This window comes from Myotis yumanensis, unplaced genomic scaffold, assembly GCF_028538775.1.
Source record: "Myotis yumanensis isolate MYYU_CA2020_CCGP unplaced genomic scaffold, mMyoYum1.0.hap1 SCAF_17, whole genome shotgun sequence".
NCBI classification, from domain to species: domain Eukaryota; kingdom Metazoa; phylum Chordata; class Mammalia; order Chiroptera; family Vespertilionidae; genus Myotis; species Myotis yumanensis.
The window spans coordinates 4,782,996-4,805,907 of NW_027223768.1; the positions used below are offsets into that span (position 1 = coordinate 4,782,996).

General features: G+C 47.5%; 1 protein-coding gene across 3 annotated transcripts in view; it reads right to left on the reverse strand.

Moving 5' to 3' along the window:
* Nucleotides 1-22,912, reverse strand: part of VAV3 (vav guanine nucleotide exchange factor 3) — a 166,148-nt gene that overhangs the window by 121,821 nt on the left and 21,415 nt on the right. For all 3 annotated transcript variants that reach the window (XM_070396983.1, XM_070396982.1, XM_070396985.1), the window contains exon 2: nt 19,690-19,806. In XM_070396983.1, coding sequence (XP_070253084.1) covers nt 19,690-19,806 — 117 coding nt within the window. The remainder of the gene's footprint in view (nt 1-19,689; nt 19,807-22,912) is intronic.

A 22,912-nucleotide genomic window follows, 5' to 3' on the forward strand; every position in this document is an offset into this window, starting at 1 on the left:
GATTGATCTCAGAATCCACAGGCTTGTTTAGAAAAAGGCTTTCAACATACATATTTAATCAGGTCTCCAAATAGAGATATTTTCCCCACTGTGCTGGGCGGCTTGGCTGACACCGGCGTTCTCAAAGCTGTGATGCGAAACCGTGCATCTTTGGTAGAATATGGGCCTCGTGTGGGGTAAGTAACGTTAATGCTGAGAAAGTGCTCGCGACGCAGGGCCGTCAGTGAGCAGGGGAATCACGGGGAGGAATGACAAGAACACGGCAGGCCTAAGAAAGTGCTTTTATGAAAAGTGATTAGAAAAAAAGAGACAAAAGCAGTGAACGTGCATAAAACAGCAAACTTCCAAACAGCCACGTCCTTTCCGACCGGCTTCTCCAGCGCTAAACATTCTTTTCTTGCAGTCTGATATTTTTGTTGACATGTAATTTTTTCATGACTACGAGGTGGGGAAAGGAGATTATACTCAGTGTGAAAACTAAGAAATAGTCTGTCCTTTTAATTCGGCTGGAGGGCACTTTTGGCCCCTGCTCTCCAGCCTCCCAGTGAGCACACATCATGACGCAAGCCCCCATTAATGACCGCCTGCCCCCACGAGTCACCCTCCATTTCAAAACACTATACACAGGCCAGGAGAGGCCCTAGATCCGGTCCCGACTCACATGTTGTCCCAATGACCCAAAGCATTTTTTTTTTCAATATAACATGGTGTTTAGGGCTATATTTTCAAGGTCACAGTACTCCACAGAGCTAGCACTACATTAACACCCTATTGTTCAGCTTCTCCCCAGCTTCTCACAATGACAATGATAAGAATTACTTTTGTATCTAAACATCTGCCCATGTGGGAGTGCGGAGCAGGCTTTGGGAGGGTGGAGATGGGGTGGGGAACACAATGAGCCAAGTTGAACAAAATGGAAAATCTGATCCTCGACTTCATGTGGAAATTAAGGGGCTCCAACCAGCAAACAATGTTTAAAAAAGAAGAACAAATTTGGAGGACACACAGTCCTGATTTCAAAACTTACTGCAAAATTACAGTCATCAAAACTGGTAAAGGCACCAGAATAAACACACACCCACTGGGATATCATTCAGAGTCCAGAAATAAACCTTTAAACACATAAAGAACTGATTTTCAATAAGGATGCCAAGGCCATTCCACAGGGAAGGAGTAAATGGTGCTGGGATGCCTCACACCATATACAAAAATGAACTCAAAATGGATCAAGGACCTCAACAGAAGAGCTAAGACCAAGAAGACGACATGTGGGTAAGTCATTCCCTGGGATTTGGCAATGAGATCTGACACAAAAGCACATGAGCAGAAAAGAAAGAATAAATTGGACTTTATCAAATGATACTGTAAGGACAGCGAAAAGAAAACCTATGATATGGGAGAAAATATTTGCAAATTATGTATTTAATAAGGGTCTACTCTCCAGAATATATAAAGAACTCTTACAACTCAACAACAAGAAGATAAACCACCCAATTAAAAAATGGGCAAAGGAACTTGAATAGGGACTTCTCCCAAGAAGATGTACAAATGGCCACTGAGCACATGGAAAGATGCTCAACATCATTAGTCATCAGGGAAATAAATGCCAATCACTTCACCCCCATTAGGATGCTATCATTCCTTCAAAAGGTGAGGATCCAGAGAAATTGGGAGGATGCAGAGAAATTGGTGAGGATGCAGAGAAACTGGAACCCTGTATGTTGCTACTGGGATGTAAACGGGACAGCTACTGTGGAAAGAAAGCAGTTTGGCAGTTCCTCAAAAAGGTAAACAGAATTACCATATGACCCAGCAATTTCACTGCTAAGTATGTACCAAAAGAACTGAAAACAGGTCCTCAAATACCTGTACACACATGTTTGTAGCTGAACTAAAGGGTAAGAGGTGAAAACAACCCAATATCCATCAACAAATAAATGGATAAACAAATAAGTAGATAAATAAGTATTTGCCCATGTGTCTATTTATTTCCTGATGGTAAGGTCCTAACAGTGAAGTGTCTGGGCCAAAGGGCAGGAACATCTTAAAGCTCCCGTGGATACCGCCAAACTGTAGGGACTCCTTTTGTACGCGAGCAGCTTCCCTACAAATCAGCTGTCCCCCGGCTGGGGCTGAGCTGACCCTGCCAGGAGGAGGCGCTGTTGCATTAGCAGCTTGTGCCTGTGATCCTTCCGCAGTGTCCCAGGGGCGGGCGGTTTTCTCCCCATTAAAGCAATGCCTGCAGTTCCTTCCCTAGCACTCACTGCCTCTGTCACTCAGCAGTGTGTTGAGGTTACTGTGCTCAGACACAACCCAAGCCTCTGGGAAACCGACCTACTTCATTCCCCGAGAGGAGCACAAGTGGATCAAACAGTGAACACGTGCAGCAGGGAGAGCCCATTTCCAGGGAGAAGGGAGGGTGCTGTGTCAGCAGCGGGTGTCCGACCACCCCCATCCCCCTAAGACCCTCCACATGGCATCTGGACTCGGGGTTCCCATTACACCTCTAACTTATAGTCACATCAAATCACACTGGATTAGCCTGTGCAACACACAAGACCCCATTCTAAATATTACGAAAAACAGAGAAACCTTATAAACCAAGGACCTTATCAACTAGGGAAAGAATCCAGAAAAATACATTCAAAATGCCCTGAAAATGAGGAGAAAATATTTAAACAACATTCCAAAGCAATGACAGCAAACTCAGTCCACAGCGGCACTAGCTTACACAATCAATCAAGATTACAACCCATTTTTATAGGCCAAGTCCCGTTTTATCACACGCCTTAGAATACCGCACCTGACGCACATGCTTCATTCCCAAAAGATACAAACGTTATGAAAGTGAGCATCACAGCAATAATTTATAAAATCCCTTGTTATTTTTGTACATGACAGTGAAGAAAATTACTTGCGATATTTTTTAATATGCTTTGATTGATTTCAGAGAGAGGAAGGGAGAGGGAGAGAGAAAGAGAGAAACATCAATGATGGCACGCCCCCTACTGGGGATCGAGCCCACAACCTGAGCATGTGTTCTGACCGGGAATCAACCTCCTGGTTCATGGGTCAATACTCAACCACTGAGCCACACCAGCTGGGCACTTGAGAAATTTGTAACAGTCAAGCTATAGCATAATTTATTGGTATTAGAAAATGACATGATATATTAAAAACAACACATTTTCAATTACGAAATGTTGTTAGTTTATAGATGTATAAAGACCTTATTTTCCGTAATAGTCTCTCCCCTTTAACAAACATTTGGCCACACAAAGAAATCCTCCCCACTACACGTCCAGCGACTGAATTAACTCCCTCACACCAAGCCCCACAGCAACGCTCGTCACTAATAGTTGTCCGAGTGCCACAGGCAGAGAAGAGCACCTGGGGCCAGGGTGGTGGCAGCAGGAGAGGCAGGGGGCCTGGTCTGCCTCTGGCAGGTCTGGGCAACGAGGAACAGTGGCCACAGCGAGGCCCCTGGGGTGGAGAAGACAAGACATGAAGCTGGCCGAGCTGGTCAGGGCCGGATTACGAGGAGCCTGCCAGGCCGTGTAGAGGAGGGTAAGAGCTTTCCCTGCAGCGGGAGGAGCCACCGGAGGCACAGGAAGAGCAGAGGAGAGGCCGGATCAGAGAGGAGACAAAAGCAATGGAGGAGGCAGGTCAGCAATGACCACAGGCATGGCCCAAAGAGCAGGAGAGGACGCCCTTCACGGGCAGAGGTTGAGGAGAATGCTCTCAAGTGGCGGGCAGAGCCCAAGAGGGCAGTGGCCACAGGTGGGACAGAACCTCTCGGAGCCACCATAAGTCTGCAGTTATGCCTGGGCCAAAAACTACAGAAGGGAGAGAAATAAAGGGGGCAAAGGGGAGATGCATGTATTAGTGAATGGCTTTCAAAGGGGAAAAATGCAATTTACTGCTCCAAGCTCGCTCTCTGGACTCAAGTCCACACTCTCATCAGGCATCTGGAGACTTCAGAGCCGGGATTCCCAAGGGCCACTCCTACAAGCTCTGTGCACCGCTCACATGGAGGCAATTAATTCAGAAAGGATCACAGGCCCACACTTGTCACTAAATGGCACAGAGGGACTCTTGACCTGAGCAAGGGCTGTGACCAGGTTGCCACCTGGGTCAAGTTCAGGGGCATGAGGGGGCGGGGCAGGCTGGTCCCTCCTCAGAGGGGTTCTGAATGGGTGATGAGTCAGCAGCTCAGGGACACACCCAAAGGCAAGTCTCCCAGAGGAAAGATTATCTGTCCACGTTTAATCTCAGTCTCCGAGGGCCCAAAACCAATCAATGAGGATCCATCCAGAACGAGGGCGTATTCTCCTCAATTAGCCTCAGTGGACATGCACCCCCAGCATGTCTGACCATAAACGCTGGTCCCGCTTTCAGCAATAACTACTCAGAACCCACAGACTCAAGTGTATTTGCTTCCTCGGAAGAAAGACTAGATAAACAAAATACGATATATTCTAAATTGGTATTAGCTAAAATAGTGAAAAGAATGAACTAGAACTGCAGGGTATCCCAAAAAATGGATACACAAGGTAACAGCGGATGGCTCACTTTTGAAAATGAAATGTATTTTAATAAACACTGCCTTTATAATTATGCAAAGTGTGTGTATCCATTTTGGGGGGGATACCATATATATAGAAACAGAGATTCGTCTCAAAAACATTTTTTTTTAAATAAGCTGAATTGTGTCATTTTTGCAAATAATAGATGTATTTAAAAGACACAAACAGTATCAATGACATTTATGAATACAATAATCCATATATATAAAAGCCAAGCAACTGGAACGATGGAAGGACCAGTCGCTATGAGGCACACTGCAGCGGCCAAGCAGCCTGATAGGGGGCAGGGCCGACCGGCCAACCTCCTGTGTCCCCTCCCCCCTACCAGCCGGGCCTGATCCCACCCATGCACGAATTCGTGCATCACACCTCTAGTGAGTCATAAAAGCACAAAACAATCACACAGGTGAAAGCTAAGGATATTCCCATGAAGCCCGATCTCCAGGCAGCTGTTATTCATCTCCCTCTTGATCCCTCTTACCATTTCATTCTCATCATTGGGGCAAAAAATAAAAAGGAGTTTATTCTATAGGCCTCCACTCAAGGGCCTGACTTCCCCAAGGAGTTTGATTCTTTTAGTCAAAATATATATGGAGTTTTTGTTCGACTAGATTTTATGACACCAGAAATGCTAGAAAGAAATCACCTATTACTGTGTAGATATTTTTTTTTTTCTGTTTGTTATCTTAAATACTAGAGGCCCGATGCATGAAATTCATGCAAGAGTAGGCCTTAGCAGCTGCGGCCGCTGCCTTGATTCCAAGGCTGCAGTCCCGGCTTCGTCCGGAAGGACATTCGACTGGTCTAATTAGCATATTACCCTTTTATTATTATAGATTAGTGATCTGTGTTTTCCACTCAAGGGTGGGGAGGAAAGTAGGCTATGAAATTTTCTGAACCTTTGACACAGGGTTGGAGTTGAAATAGCAAAACATATTTCATCAAAGAAACCAAATAGTTTGTCTTTAACAACTTCACTTTCTCCTTCAAAATGTATTATTAGCAACTTCTTACAAATAGGAACTATTTTTTCTCTTGGTAGCACACAGATTGAATATATGTCCACAATTTTCAGCTCTGGGGAGAGAGAGAATAAAAAGTATGGGTAGCATGGAAGCTTTAGCTTTTATACCAAACAAAAAAAGAAAATGATATGAAACAAATCTAACTAAGTGCTTATCTCTGAAACCTTAGCGATGAGTGTGTGGATGCCTCATATTGTACTTGTCAGAATAATAGAAATATATCACTTCTAAGTTTTCAGTGGAAAAAGAGAGGGTGGGGGAATTTGCTACAAAGCTCTCTGAGGGGCCTGTGAGAATAGCTGCGCTGTCCGGCACTTCCTCCTCAGGCTGTATCAGAGAGTGTGATGACTGCAGGATTAAACTCTATGACAACAGTTTGAACAACAATGCCTGGTTCTCTCCTCACGTCTGGGGTTGCCAGACAAAAATAGCTGACCCTCATGTTTCTGATGACCGATTCTTGAAAATCTTTCCAGTCCAATACACTTAGAAAACAGTAGTCACTATCCCTTTTCGTTGACAGTGAGGGGCGAGTGTTCGTTACTACCTATCAGCAGAGAGAACACAAGGCAAACTGCCTGACGACTTCGATGCCTGAAAGGCAGGGAGGAAACGCCACCATCTGTGGAAGTCATGTTGAGAGTTGCCTCTCTGGCTCGTGAAGCTATCTCTGGGGAAAGCCTATATAATAAAGGGCTAATATGCAAATCAACTGAACAGCAGAACGACTGGTTATTATGACGTGCACTGACCACCAGGGGGCAGACGCTCAATGCAGGAGCTGCCCCCAGGTAGTCAGTGCACTCCCACAGGGGGAGCGCCGCTCAGCCAGAAGCCCTGAGCCAGGCTCACAAATTAGTCATGATCAAATCGCCCTTCTTTTGCTTGACCACAGACACCAAATCCTTCTCAACAGTGGTCTAGAGAGCTCTGACCAGCCGCTCAGACTTACACGAGATGACACATATTGGAGGTCCCTGGCTTAGGTTTTCTAAGGGATATGGCCCTGCCATTACTCAATCTTTCTACAGCACTATTGGAGCTTTAAATCTGGGTCGACTTGTAGTGTGACACTGTCCAAGTCAAACCAAAGCCCCTTACCCATCTGCATAGCCTGTATGCGGTCCCCTCGCCTACCTGCATTCTGTTAACAGGCCATGTGAAAACACAGAGTCACTATCACTACCGAGCCCTAAAGGGTTAGAATCAATTCTGAACATAAAGTTGAGGAGTGAGGGTTCTTTGTACCAACTCAGCTCTACCTCAAGCATCAAGCACACCATTAACTACTAACAGCACTTTTGTTTCTCGGTGGGCATTTCCTTTACATAAACCACAGTCCTGTACAGTATTTCCTGTGAAAGAACCACATCTTTTTTTGTCCTCAAAGTGGAGGCATTTGGCAGCTGAAGTCGCAAGTAACCTACCAAAATTAGTTCCGCTTACTGCAGCCCAACACATCCACCCGAGACCTCGACTGCACATAGGAACACAAAATTAAACATTTTAAACCTTGATTTTTAAGTCTTAAAAAAAACATCTTTATAATGCCAATGTATGGCTTACAATTTTTTGTAATATAATTAAGGAATGTACTGAATGTCAAAATAGATTACAGGCTTTCTCTGTATTTTAATAGGTGAATGTAATGAATACAAGTTTAATATAATCTTTGGCATTGGTGTGTGTACAGCACTGTGTTATGAACAAGGATCTAGGTGAACTAAGAGTTAAGAATTTCACCTCCTGCGCGCTCATGAGGTCCAGCCAGGAAATCTGCTCCCTGCCTAGCTCTCCCTGGGCATCAGTGGCCATTATTTTGGGCTCTGGGATCTGTACCTCTCACTCAGAATGAGGGGCCTTCCCCATGGCCCTTTTGAATGAGCTTGCAGCCTCTCCGCTGGAGGTCTGCTATTCACACACCATGCACACATTTTATTTCACTGAAAGAACTAAGATTTAAGTAAAACTTAGATGGACGCACTCCATGTGAATGTAGCAAAACTACCTGTCACTCCTTCACGGAAGATCACTGCCTCCATTCGGGAACACTTCCTCTTGGGCCAGGGATGGGGCTTCAGGACGAATGTCACTCAAGGCCAAGGACATCACTAGATGACAGGAAGGTACAACAGGAGAAACCAGCCAGCTCTCACGTCCAAAGTAAACACCGGGAGCATTAGAAGCAGGCTCCTGTCGGCTTCTAATTTTATTATGCCAGGTCATTTTTTAAAATATATTTTTATTTATTTCGGAGAGGAAGGGAGAGGGAGAGAGAGATAGAAACATCAATGATGAGAATCATTGAATAGCTGCCTCCTGCACGCCCCCTACTGGGAATCGAGCCCACAACCCGGGCATGTGCCTTTGACCGGAATCGATTTTGGGATCCTTCAGTCCGCAGGCTAACACTCTATCCATTGAGCAAAACCGGCTAGGGCTATACCAGGTCATTTTTAAGGTAGCTGAGATAACTGTGCAAATAAGTTTTAAAATATATGCAAAAATACTAGTTTTTAGCATCAACCAGAAAATAACCAGATAATTTGTAATAGATTTAAAGAGAGAAAGAAAAGGGAAGAAAAACTGTACCCAAATATCAAGAGTGGGGAGGTGTCCGAGCACCAAAATGACAAAGGCAAAGAATATCTAGAAAAAGTTAAAAGAGGAGCTTTCTCCCATAAGTGAGATGGTAAAAAAAACACCTCGAACTTAAGAGAAGCAATAACTGATTAGAGGCTTCGGGGGACTCCTAGATTTTATCTTCATCTTCAAACCTCTCAGTTCATTATTTTTGAGTGGGTTACGTTGAGTATTAAATGTTCTTTCATCTAATAAGATGGATTCTGGGGCTTCCATTCCTTTTAGCTTTTAACAGTTGGTGGACTTGATACGCAGGGGTGGAGAAGTCGGACAACCACAGGAACCTGGGAGTTTCTCCGGCCCAAGACGGAGAAACTGTTTTGTGAATAAGATCAAATTAAATAAACACTCGGTTAAGTGCTCTTGAAAAACTACAAGGCCAAGTAAGGAAGGCTTGCTTTGTATAGAAGGGCATGTCTGTATTCATTCAAAGCCAGTTTATTTCAAAACTAATGCCAGGAACTTTCATTTAAAATCTTTACCCAAAAGAAGTACAAGTCAGATGCAAGGCCTGACCACAAATGTTTCTAAAGATCTTAGTAAAGAACTTAGGTGGGGTTTTTTAAGAGTATTAGGACTTCTTTCCAGTATTTCAAAATTGTTGCTTTCAAAATTGTTCTTATGAATAAGTGGGAAATGCTGCTTTAAATTTATATATGACATCGATCCCAATATAGTAATACTGACTTGATATAACCAATTTGCGGTTACTGGAATTGAGTGACTTGAGACTGTGTTAGTACTACCTATGATAAAAAGGATGGCTATGAAATATTGAAATGCAACATCAACAAAGATAAGCAGAATTCATGTGCAAATGCATGCTAATAATTAAAAATTATCTCCCCTGTATTTATTCCAAAGTTTATTCCCAGTATTTCCCCTCCAGCATGGTCTTCCCTTTCCTTTTTCCCATTCACAGCTAACCTTCACAGCTCATCTCCAGCTTCATTCCATCTGGAAACTCGTGTTTTCAGCCCTCTTGGTCACCTATTCAATTTGCACGCTCGGATATGTTCTTCCCTGAACACTCATGGGCAGGTTTTATCCACATGAGAATGTAAACACAGCTTACACGTTAAACCACTACAGTCAGGGTATTCCGGCTCCCAACATCCTGCTAGTACTGTAGGCGCCAGTACACTCAGAATAGATTTAAAGTGGTTTTAGAAGTATGTTCAAGTAGCCACAGCAACAGCCAAAACTGTATCCACCATTCAGTGGGCAGCTCTGCCGAATCTGGGTCCTGAAATCGCCCCCAGTTGGCAAAGCTCCTGGAAGAGGCCTGGCCGGTGGCTGACGTGGGGCCTGCCCCCGAGCCTTGCCTGGAACACCTGCTCAGCCCCGAAGAGCTCACGGAACTGGGTCACAGGAGTCACTGAACCGACCAGAGGCGCTGGAGGCAGGTGCAGGCGCCCACGTCTGAAGCAGGAAGCCTGACAGCAGAGGGAAGGGCTGACAAGGACAGGTCCCCCATGGAGGCTGACTCTAGTCCCGGAGGGTGACACAGTGACACAATAACCACATATATTTGGTCTTCCTTCCACGCTCCCAATGCTGAGCTCCTAAACCCTGTGTGTTCTGAGTGAAAGGCATGAAAGGGACATCTTCTGTGGTGACAGTTGGCCTTTGACCCCCATCCTGACGCTGAGCTCCTTAATCCCTGGGAGTTTCTCAAGCCATAGGAGGATTTGGGGAGCTAACAGGCAACTCTTGCTGGGCCCCTCGATAGCCTCAGGTGGGAGCTGGTCGCCAGAAAGGCCCAACCTTGATTAGGAACTTTCACCCCACCCCAACCTCAGGGGGCAGAGAGGAGAAGGGACTGAGTTAAGTACCAGTCATGCCGACGTGACAAAGCCTTCTAAAGAAACTCCCCAATGACAGGGGCTTCCAGGTTGGTAAACACATCCACACATCAGAGGGTGGCACCCCCACTCCAAGGGACAGAGGGTGCTGCCCTCCGGGCCCTGCCAGACCTCGCAGGTGCACCTCTTCATCTGCCTGTTCATTCCTGTCCTTCAGGGCACTCTTGACCAACCCGGCCATAGCACCTGAAGTGCCTCCCTGAGTCCTGGGAGCCTCCCAGCAAACGATCGGCCTTGAGGAGCGGGTTGTGCAAACGCTCGACTTCGTAGCCACGTCGGACAGAAGGGTGGGTACCCTGAGCTTCCAACACTGGGGCTGTCACCTGAGGTGGGAGCAGCCTGTGGACTGGGCCCTGAACCTCGGGGGCTACACCGACGCCAGGAACCGAATGGAAGGTACCACACCTTGTTGGCTTCCAGAAAGTTGGAGACTTTGTTGGGGTGGGGGGGGAGGGGGTTGGTATCACGTATTTGATGCCAGAAGGTGCTAAGAGCAAGAACAGTTCAGAAAGAACACAAGAGAATGGCCAGGGAGAAGTCAGTGGTCCTCTCTGGACCTCAGTCTCCTCCTCTAGAAAAGTAAAAGGTTAGACTTGGAGCTGTCTCGGGTCTCCTTCAGCTTCTACATTCAACGGATAGAGTGTCCACCGCAGCATCCGCAGGGCAGTGTGAGTCATGAGGTGACCGAGCCCGCTGCTCTGGCCGGGAATGAGCTCCCACCCCTCAGCAGGAAGCCTATGGCGACCCGAGAGGCATCCCACAGACCCCCTCCCGCACCTTCCCGGCAGCATTCTCAAATCCATGGCTTTCACTGTTAACTGAATGTTTATGTGAGAGAATTTCAAAGGCAAAGCTTTAGTGACTTAAGGGTGTTTCGTTTCATTTATGAACGCTTCCCACTGACCAACCACAGGATGTAACACAATCGGTGTCTTAACACCTCACCTGAAGCAACTCGCCCCTCTCCACCTCCCAAATGAACTATGTTTTCTAAGGTGTTTTATGCTCCCATGTCCATATTTAAACCACGAACATTGTTTAAATGTTCACATTTAAACTAAAAAGAATATCATAGGGCCAAAACCGGTTTGGCTCAGTGGATAGAGCGTCGGCCTGCGGACTGAAAGGTCCCAGGTTCAATTCCGGTCAAGGGCATGTACCTTGGTTGCAGGCACATCCCCAGTAGGAGGTGTGCAGGAGGCAGCTGGTCGATGTTTCTCTCTCATCGATGTTTCTAACTCTCTATCCCTCTCCCTTCCTCTCTGTAAAAAATCAATAAGAATATTTAAAAAAAAAAAATCATAGGAAAGTAAATTGAGCTACGCTGACTAATGACCCTGCCCTGGCACTGACCAATCAGGGGAGACCACGCCGAGAGAGCAGCCTGCAAAGCTGACGAATCTTCTATGGAGACCCTCCCCCAAGATTTCCACCTGCAGGAAAGGGATACGTACTCTCAGGACAAAGGCCCAATGCCACTCCCTCCCTCTCTTCTTCCCCCACAGGCACTCATCCCCTAACCTCCAAGGGACCCCATGAGACTTGCAACCAGGGGAGCAATGGGCAGCGGCAGCTCGTCCCGGGCTCAGCCCCTGAGCCCGTGTCCAAGGCCCCTTTTCTCTGACTGCCCAGTGAGCCACAGAGCCCGCCTCGGCTCTCTGTTGCTTCTGAGCCCTTCCTTGTTGCACTGACCTAAGTATGTTTTTGCTGCCATCGTGGGCCCAGTACCCTTTGGCTCAGTGCTGTGGATCCCTTCCCTTTCAATGGTCCCATCCCCCATCCCTTTTCCTTAAATAAATTCAATTTTTCTTTATCCACCATCTGAAATGGCTATTTGGCCGTCCGCGCGCACCACCAACTTTAACCTTTCAGTTTTAAGTGTTATCAAAGTTTTCTTTCTTTGAACTTAGAAAATGATCAGAATGATCAACCATCTTTGAGGGTTTGCTTCCTAACCGTGAACTCTCCCTGCTGTGTCCAAGCCTCTAACAAAGTCTATCACGCCCGCTTCCTTTCGGGTAGCTGGGAGGCAGGCAATGAAGCATTCGTCAAGGCAAACGCACCCTTGGCATCCGCTCCGGAACCTGGAGAAGAGGTCCCTAGGACTCCAGATGGTGACGCAGCAACAGCAGAAAAGGCACAAGGTGCAGCTGGGATGGAGCCAAGCCGCTGCCCCCCGGAAACTGAACAGCCCCGCAGTCCCAAAGTCAGGGGCAGGAGACAGGAGGCAGAGGGAGGGGGGAGGAGGGCTCACTCTTGGCCTGCATGCACTTGCTGTGTCGGCTTCCTCTGGCCTTGAGAGGATATTCTCTGAAATGGTCTCCCCCATACCTATTCCGTTTTAGTTCAATTATAATACCGAGCCCATCTTCACCAGGAAAACCCTAAGAAAAAAAACAAAAGCCAGTCTTATGTCTCAATGATAAACTGCATGTTACCTTTCATTTTACTGGTGCTGCCAATTAAGTGGAAAGCATTGTGTTCATTTGAGCCCTGGCTCGGGAGGAGACTGCTTCCATCTTTATTTGTAAGAGAAAGAAAAAGTCACCCCGCACTGTCCTTGTGCTCGGTGAGGGCTCTTTAAATGCACAGGAAGTGAGAGGGAAACAGAAGGGACCCGCAGGATGCTGCCCCTGAAGGGAGCAGGCCCTGGAACAGAACTCCGGCCAGTCAGGATGTGGCTGGAATGAAGCAGATGACAAATAAGTTGTTTTTTAAAAATGTATCTGATGTCAACCTTCGGCGGTATCAGCTAAAGGTACTTCAACAAACAGGAATTTACCCACCAGCAAAGTGCATGGCCGTATCAATGCAGTGCTTGTGCTATGTAATATTTTGAGAACTACAGAGAAATTGCTTCCATTTTACTCACTTTGTTATCGTCATAATTAGCCAGTTTATTGGTAATAATAATAGGAACAGAGCAAAGGGGAGGCCAGACAGTATAAGCATGGTCATCTGGGCAGCTTCACCAGGAGCTGCAACTTCACACTCCCCAGGGAGCCGCCGGTCCATTCCCTGCAGATCACTGGGGGAAGGGATGAACAAAGGGGGGATGGGTGCATGGGCAGTAAAGTTGGGGTGACGCAGGGAGGTGCCTGCCTGGGAAACAACAGACTCGCTAGATGGGTGGAGCCACTGCAAGTGCAAAATCCCCAAATGCGCTACTAAAAACAGCGCCTGGTACCCACCACCTTGGGTGCTACCATCGGTGGACATAGAAGCAGCATCCAATGTTTTCCAAAGCTCTTATGCCCAATCTCTGGCTTAGAATACTTTTTCCTTTCCAGACAAAAGAAGAGTCTAGAAAATAAACTTAAATCTGTCTATCTTTGACACCACAGCTCACTATTCTTGAGGAAATTAAAATTTGGGAAGAAAACATAACAATATTAAGCAGTAACTACTCATGTGTATTCATTTGTCAAGATAGAATTACAATTTCATAAAGAATCGGGTAGATGTGCCCTAGCTGGTTTGGCTCAGTGGATAGAGCGTCAGTGGGCTGAAGGGTCCCAGGTTTGATTCCGGTCAAGGGCACATGCCCGGATTGTGGGCTCAATCCCCAGTAGGGGGTGTGCAGGAGGCAACCAATCAATGATTCTCTCTCATCATTGATGTTTCTATCTCTCTCTCCCTTCCTCTCTGAAATCAATAAAAATATATTTAAGAAAAAAAAAGACCTTATGTTAATTAACACACAGCCTGCTAAAAGTGAGCCAGATTTGTGACCGTGTGGATTTTCAAATAAATAGTCAACACTCCATTTTGGTTGACGAGCCACGAGATGATTTAACCAAGGACAGGCCCGCCAATCCAGGAGACAGAACTGGAGGGCTCTGTATGACGCAAAGCCAGGTCCCCTGACTAATTCCAAGAACTTTTTCCATTACTGAAACAGAAGTAGTGCCGCTGCTGTTTCCAAGTTCCCGTTTTTATGTTGAAGGAAAAACATACACCCTACAACATATGCTCGTTTGGTTCTAGTTTTACCACAGACACACAAAAAACAAAAGCATGCAGAAAATATCAATTCCATCATCCACACTGAAAGCTCTTCTCGTTTTAAAACAATTACTTATCTTCTTCATAAGCCATCTAGAGCCAAAATATCGGGTTAAACCGCGTAAAACTGCACGCGTGTCAAATATTAGCAATTTCACATGGTTCAGCCTGCATGTAATGCAATTCTAATGGGTCACAAATGATAGCGAGGCTGCTGATTATTACAGAGCCCTCCGCAGTAAATGTTTCCTGCAGGTTGTTTTACCTACATTTTCCTCTCGTTCTTGTTTGCTTCCGCAGAGAAATTCAGTCCATACCCTGACCTCAAAGGGATGCACACTACGCAATGCAAACAGTAGTGAAAGAGGTTTCGTGTCAGGAAAGGGGAACAGTGGGTTTATAAGAAGTCACTGCCTCTGCCCAATAATGTTTACATATATATTGTATCAGCTCCCATTTTTCTAGCACCCTCTCATGTGTTAGGCATTATGCTGAAAACCTTATATACAACGTTTATCCGTTTTAATCCTCTTAGCAAAGTATGTGCATATAACAATGGCAGATAAAGCAGATGTCTAATGTTCACAGCTACTTTGTAGGTTTATTTCTGTAATTTTTTTTCATTCTGAGACTTTTTATTTTGTTCTGTACAAAGTCCACGGGACACAAAGGCTTTGCGGCTAGTTCAGAAGCTCGCTTTCTGAATTACGTTTTTTCCTTGACTTTTCAGGACAGCTGGGCGGTAACTTTCATCCTCAGACGCGTGGGTTTGATGACAGCGCCCTGTCCTCCATTTAGCTTCTCATCACTTCCTCGGTTTGAAATGTTGTAATCTTTAACTGCTCATGTGATATGCGCTGTCTTGATAAGATATTTCAAGTTATTCTCAGATTTGGGCAGGTGATAAACAAAATGGAAAGATTTCAGAAAGGACTCAGCGGAGCATGATAACGATCTTCATGTGTTTGAGGGACTGTCCCATGGAAGAGTTATGAATTAATTCCATGCTGTTCCAGGGTCCATGGGTAGAAAAATGGATTATTAATGATGATTTTCTAAATAAGTCACCATCCACTAACTGGAACTGTTGCTCCGTGGGAAACTTCTGTGCCCTCACTAAGAACCTTCCAGGTACTATAGAAGGGAGTCTACTGTGAGCCAGAACAGTGTAGAAAAGGTGATGTGTGTGCTTGGCTGCTTATTTATCTACCGAAATGTCTGATTACTTATGAAAGTCTTGGGGCAGTCTACTGACCAAATTCCAAGTGAAAACAAATGTTTTGAAAAAGCAATGTTCATTAGTACTGTCTCCTTTTTATTACAGTTCATAGTAGTTTCACTATCTACAATGTCATGAAATTATACTTTATTAGCTCTCTAAGAAATTGTACTCTATCATCTGACAGTCAATAAATCCATGTTTTTCTGCTGCTTCCTCCCAAAAACCTAAAGGCTACTAGAAAATCAGCAGCAGTGATTTTGCTAAAGCGATGTTAAGCTTCAGAGACATCAGAGGCAGACACACAGAGTTCATTCCGACCTGGATCTGGCCATTAGTGCATTTTTGTAACTTTACCCAACCCACACCCGATGCTATCAATCATCATCAAAACTTGACCGATTGCCCTGGCCAGTTGCTCAGTGGATGGAGCGTCGGCTTGTGGACTGAAGGGTCCCTGGTTCAATTCCAGTCAAGGGCACATACCTGGGTTGCAGGCTCAGTCCCCAGGCCTGATCAGGGCATATGTGGGAGGCAACCAACTGATGTGTCTCCCTCACATCGATGTTTCTCTCTGTCTCTCCCCCTCCCTTCCACTCTCTCTTAAAAAAGCAATGGAAAAATATCCTCGGGTGAGGATTAACAACAACAAAAAAAACCTAACCTAGACTTGACCAGTAGCAATGGTGGACTCTAACCTCCCATACCACAATACAACCACGCTAGGGTGGTCATCCTAAGACGCATTATGAGAGGCAGCTACAGAGTGGAAGCAATCTCTAAGGCACCTGCCCACTCAGAAGCGGCAAGCATCACCCCTCAGCTCCTTTACACAGAAACCCCGGAGGAGACCAGCAAGGTAAAGCAGAGGCCGGGGTCACCCAGCACACCGAGTGTGCAACTGGGCGCACACAGTTCCCAGGAGAACACCTGGGAGATGCAAATGCCATCCATTCATTCTAACCCAATGATTCCGACGGCCCCGTCCACCAGCTGGTCCTGACACCTTCCGTCCTCAGACACACTGATTCAGCGGGACCTTTCAGGCCCCAGGGGCTGTCTAAGCAGCAGAAGATCCAGAGTCAACCCACATGTCTCCACTGCAATCCTCCAAAGACCCGGTGCTCAGGTGGAAAACAAGTGACTCAGAGCTGGCGTCTCTCCGGAGGAAGCGTGCGGGGCTGACCCACCGCTGCAGCTGCTTCAAGAATTGTTTCCTGCAGCTGTTCGGTGGTCAGAACGCTCCTGAGCTGACTTCCTGCCGCCCCTGCGCAGAGGAGCGCACGCATCCAGTCCCACCCCCGCTCCGTTCTGCCCACTGGGCCAGCGCCAGGGCTCCCAGGCCCTACAGATGTGCACAGCCGTCCAAAAGATAACCGGGAGAATAAACACGGAAAACACCACCCTCCTTTTCCACAGGAGCCCTTTAATAGGAAACACACACGCACAACAGCTGAAGGACTGAAGGCCGAGGGTTTGCATCACCGCTGCGGGGACAGACAAGCCATGGGCTACTGTAATGCCACCTAATGGAATTAACCAAGCCCCCGTGGACTTCCCAGCCATCACCTTCACCACTGACGGCAGCAGATTAGACTCCGTGAGCTCTGTATGTGTGCGCCCTGGATAAACTACACTGAAAGGACTAGGACAGGGCTGAGGGTCTCTGAGCACAGCTGAGATGGAAGAAGGACGCATGTACTAAGCTGCCTTAACCTCGGAAACACAGAAACCTATTCCTAGAACATTTCCTAGTACAAAACAACAAATATTTCAATTTTTAAAAGAAATAATCACACACACACACACACACACACACACACACACCAAAAAAAAGGTTTGAAGTGTTCCAGAGAGACCAAGTCTCCACCTGATAATCAGCAAGTGCCAAAAACACCAAAAATGAAATACAGGGAAAATGAAGAATGGACAAATATAGTGAAAACCTTCGAAAAAAAATGAAACACGAAATACTGACTGGGTTGCAAAATAGATCTACAGAAAGTGAGTGTAAATGCCATTAGATTTTTCTTATATTCATTTAAAGGGGGGGGGGGGGGAGGAAAAGCACTAAGTTGCACCTGCTCCGTTATTTCCTCGTTTTCTCTCCTTACCTTTCACAGGTCATATCCAGCCCTAACGAGAGCTCACCCTGGGCCCCTCTTGCCCCTGCTCTGGGAAAGGTCTGCATAGTTTGCAACCACATTGCTTCAGTCTCATAAGCAGGACTTGTCAGTGCCTTTAGTGTGCCAGACCCCTCCCACAGAGGGAGGACATGGCCTGCAGTGTTAACCCAACTCATGTGAACAAGGGTGTTGTTTCCGAAGCTACCCATTCACATTTCTCAAGACAATGAGGTTCCTTGGGCAATGCCCTTCTAGAAGTTTTCAACTGTATTAAGGTTCGAAAACAGTGAAGGGTTTTGTGAACTGGCTCAAAAACTACTAGAAAGCAGACCCAACATGCACTTGAATAATCACTAGAGTGTGAAGAATGACCCGTGCATGGCCCGAGCACCAGGGCTCTGTAAGACGAGGTGAGAATGGAAAAATCTGCCTGGTGTTAACTGCCCGGGTGAAATACACCAGCAAAGACAGTGAAAGAGATGGAGAGGCTCCTCAAAAGGTCGCTCTGTGCAAAAACAAAGGAGGATCCTGCTAACGATGCCACAATGGCGCTAGCTTCCCCACATTCGGGAAGGGCAGAGGCTGTTGCCCCTTCTCCGCCCGGAACAGACACAAAGGAGGCCCTGGACCAAGCTTTCTTTGTCCGGAGGGAATCACTGGAGAGCTTAGTTATGTAAATACAGGCAAGCCCCCGGCTGTCAGAGGGGAGGCGTGAAGGCGGCCTTTGTGGGCAGACAGAGGCGGTCTCCTGGGGACCCTGGTGGGCCGGGCCGGCTGCAGGCTGGCAGTTGGCTGATGAGCAGGGAAGTCCAGGCCTTCTGGGAGGAAGGAGACCAGAGGTCCCCAATGCTGCTCGGACAGTGGGAGTCGGTACCTCCATAGAGGTCGAATGAGGAGACCCCGCCCTAGCCGGTTTGACTCAGTGGATAGAGCATCGGCCTGTGGACTAAAGGGTCCTGGGTTTGATTCTGGTCAAGGGCACATGGCTGGCTTGCAGGCTCGATCCCCAGCAGGGGGTGTGCAGGAGGCAGCCGGTTAATAAGGAGACCCTGACCCAAGTGTGCTGGCAGGAAAGCACCCAGGAGCCCCTGAAGAGAACTCGCCACAGAGCGGGGGGGATGTGGCCCAGCGGGTCACCATGGAGGCTAAATAAAGTGCTGCGGGCGCCGAAGGCAGCCGGGCGGGGGGTGTCAGAGCCGTCCAAGGAACCTCGCAGGACCCATCTTCAAGGGCACCGGCTGGCAGACCTGGGCTGAAGAGGGAGTGCCACGTGGTGCTTGGAAGTGAGGCTAATTAGGGCCCCGTGGGCCACAAACACCCCGGAGACTCTTGAATAATTCAGGATGGAAAATACTTCGAGGAAGAAACATCAAACTTCTAATAAGAGTGGGAGTTCAAACAGATAATTATAAAAAGAGAGATTTACATGTCAAACGCTTCATCCTGGGCAGTAAAAATAGATGGGACATGTTTTAGTGGCTGATCCACGGCAGGCACTAGCCAATAAGGATCTTACTAGCCAGGCCTAGGGAGGCCCCCGAGGCCCCCTGCGCCCACCACAAGCCAAGCGGGGGAGCCTTGGGTGGGGGGCAGTTTCCTGTGACCGGAGGCCAGGCAGAGTCCCAGGGGGACACACAGGGAGGGGGACACCAGCACAGGTTGCCCCTGTCCTGCCGGATGCATGTGGGGCTTTGGGGGGGAGGGGTGGAAGGGGGGCCTCAGAGCTCACAGGAGGACTGGAGGCGGGGGATGGAGACTCACGTCATTGCCTGTCTCTTTTATGGCTTCTTACACGTAAGAAGTTTAACTTTATGCCCAAAGACTACAAAATAAGTGACCATCACTTTTGAAAGGGTGATTCCAGTCACCTCGTACACACACGAGAACCAAAACATTTAAACATTCCCTGTAACAAACGTCCTTGGAAATAGCTATTAGTGAAGGAGTTATTTAACCATCTCAAACATCTCAGTGATTCGTGTCCTCCCCAAGTCACCTCCCCAAGTCAAAATAGAGAGGGGCAACAGAACATCCCCAACTTCAAACATGTGGAGTCTTTGGGGTAGAGAGAGGACTGGAGGGAAACGATACTGGTCCTCAGACATGTAGGCCACTTAAGTCACGTGTCCTATTTCAACAAGATAAGAAACAAGTATTTGCTTAAAGGTTCTCCAATTAAAAAAAAAAAAAAATACATGAAAAAATAAAATGCAACATTACCTTTCCAAAGTCCCGGACATCGAACAGGTCAAAGGCCTCGAAGAGCTCGCTTTTCCTCATTCCGAACGTCTCGCAACAGGCCGTGAGGAAGGTCCGTATGTTCTTCAAACAGAGAAACTGAGGGACAGAAATAGCTATTAATATGTCGTGCATGCCCACGCTGCCTGCCCTCGGTCGCACCAGAACGCCTTAAAAATCGACCAGGAGGAAGCCCTCAGGCTCCAAGGCTGCTGTTCAATGCGCCTGCAGCAGGATTTACCAAGCACCCACCCGTCCTGGGCACAGGGGACATGCTGTGACCAAGGCAGACGAGATGTCTGTCCTCGTGAAACTCATGTTCTACGAAGACAGACAAGAACAAACCCAGCAACAAAAACGTTAGTATTTTTATTTTCATGTGGTGATAAGCGCAGTAGAAAAAATAAAGCCGGGCCCAGCCCACGTAGCTCAGTGGTTGAGTGTCAACCTATGAACCAGGAGGTCGTGGTTCAATTCCAGGTCAAGGGCACACGCCCGCCAGGATTGTGGCTTGATCCCCAGCAGGGGGCATGCAAGAGGCAACTGGTTGATGATTCTCTCTCATCACTGATGTTTCTATCTCTCCCTCTCCCTTCCTCTCTGAAATCAATGAAAATATATTTTATAAAAATAATAAAAATAAAGCCAGGAGGAGGATTTGGGAGGGCTGATCAGGGTGGTGGTGGGGAGCTTCAATGGGACGGTTGGAGAAGGAAGGTGTCAGAGAGAAGAGGACAGGTAAGCAGGGACCCGAGGTGGTGAGGCCACGAAGAATCCAGGACAGCGCCTCCTGCCTAACGCAGCCTCTACCCAGGGCCCCGCGGCAGCAGTGACTGAGGATGTGTGAGGAAGGGGCGACATGGCAGGGCAGTTGCGTGACCACAGAGGGGGAAGGTGAGCAGAGGGAAATGGGATCGAGAATGAAGGACCCTGTTGGACAGGTCTGTACTCCGAGTGAGGCAGGAGGCCTGGGAGCAGAGAGGGACAGTCACCCCAATGAAGCCCTTGAATGGCCAAGTGGAAAAGCGGAGCCTGGACAAGAGCCCACGCGGCTCATCCACAGCCCTGGGGCGCCGAGGGCAGGCAGATGCCAGGGACGCTGCAAACACCAACAGAACTCAGTGTCATTGTCAAAAGCACCAACCCACCTAAGCAGGTGCACACACCTCTCAGTGAACGCATCCTGGGTGGAAATATCCCCTGCCATGAGGCAGGTGACATAAACTTATCCCCCTCCAGAACGTAAGAGGCCCCTGAGCTAATGACTGCGGCCGCCGTTTCTTTCCTTTCAGCGCCGTGGATGTTTCATTTGGTTGTTTTGTGTCTCACCTTTGTTTGTCCTTGAATTCTCAAGAGGCACATTTTACTTCCTCTGCACTTGAAACATCCAGATTTTTCCAGGGGCTTAACTCAGACACGGACCGTTACCCTTTAAGAGGAACCCCTCTCAGATGCTGAGGCCGCAGGGGCTAGAGCCACAGGGAAGCACCAGCCCTTTGAAGCCCGGAAGGCAGCAGCCCTGGCAGACGCAGGGACTGCGTTCACTCTGATCATCCCGGGGAGACCGTCAGGACGCGGCGTGGCTCTGCACGCAGCCCTTCCGCACAGAAGCGCTTCTTTACAGATTAAAAGCCGTGCATGCAGCCAAGACGGACAATAACGACTCTCCTGCGGCTTCTGCAACTGTTCTTTGGACGTAATTAAGTGCCCGACTCATCGCTCACCCAGGAGCCAAACATAATTGCACCCGCCCCCTCCCGAAGAGCCCTCGCCCAAGCCAGAGGCCCCGCTGTGGGAAAGGTGACAGGGACTTCCCTGCAGCGCTCTGGCCCTGGATTCAGAAAGCAAGTATTACCGCTGAAAGTAAAATACTGTATATACTGTGAAATGTGGCCATTATTGCAGGCAGAGAAGTGGATTGTAAAACAGGCCTTCCCTTCTGTCTAGAACCAGTCTTCGCCTGACTCACCCCTTAACTAGTTCGATTCCACTGCATCCCACAAATATTTGCTGGGTTTGACAAAGGTCACTGTACCCTCCCGCTTTTCCAGGCGCTCCTCAGATTTGATCACCCCTTAATCGACGTCCTCTGTCAGTCTTATTATTGAAATCTGTTCGTCCACCCCTTGTATTTCCTGTGAACCAAAAGCTACGTCTAGACACAAGTTAAACACTTTTTGGCAAAATACTCTCCTATTGTGAACTTTCTCTTTCATTACATCAGAGCACACGGAATGTTATGCTATCCTGTTATTACTGATGCTAAGCTTGATCACTTGGTTTAGAGGATACTGCCATATCTCTCTGTTGTAAAGGTACATGTCCCCCTTTATATCAGTAAAAAGAAAAAAGAAAAACCCAAAACAAAAAAAAACCTGGGGTGAGAATTTGGAATCATGTGGCAGTCCTATTCCCAATTATTTTTCATCATGGATTTATAGCATTCGTTGATAATTGTTGCCTCCATTATTCCATTTTGGGACTGCAAAATAGTGCTTTTTCTAATTCTTTCATTCCGTCTCCGCCTTTCTACTCCTCCATGCACTTTTTTTCTTGTGTAACAATCAATTGCCGTCATTCTGTTTGATGTTCAGACTGTCCCAAATCTGACCACTGGGGGTGCCTTCAAACCACGCCCAGTGTCCTTTGGACATGACTCTCTTTCCTGCAACCATGTTGTCCCAGGCCCACCTCCCAGTTCCTCTGCTCTGGTTCTGGAATCAGCCATTTCTCCAAGCAGATCTGTCTCCATTTACCTGCAAATGGTATTTAGAAACCCAAGTCTGAGCACCAGGCTGCTCCCAGGTCACATGGGCCAATTACACGGGCCAGTTCTGTCAGAAGAACCAGCCCCTCCGCCCTTGGCTTCAGCATCTGTCACTTGGGACAGAAAGAGGTGATGCAAGTAAGGTCGGCCTCACTGCTCTCTAACGTCCTCAGGGAACAGAGGTTCCGACATCACGGCGGGGACTTGGTGGCCTCCGTGCACTGACCGACGCGTCATTTCCACACACTATGTATGTTGTTGTGTGATTCGGCTCCCAGGGAACTAGTCCACACATCCTAGACTCGCTCAGTCGTGCTGTCTGAGCGTCCCTGGCCCTGTGTGCTTTAGGTGAACACAGTTTATGTAAAGCATCAGCTCCACACAGGAGACTCGGGAATAACTGTGTCACCCACTTGCACACAAAACCGAACAACCGGC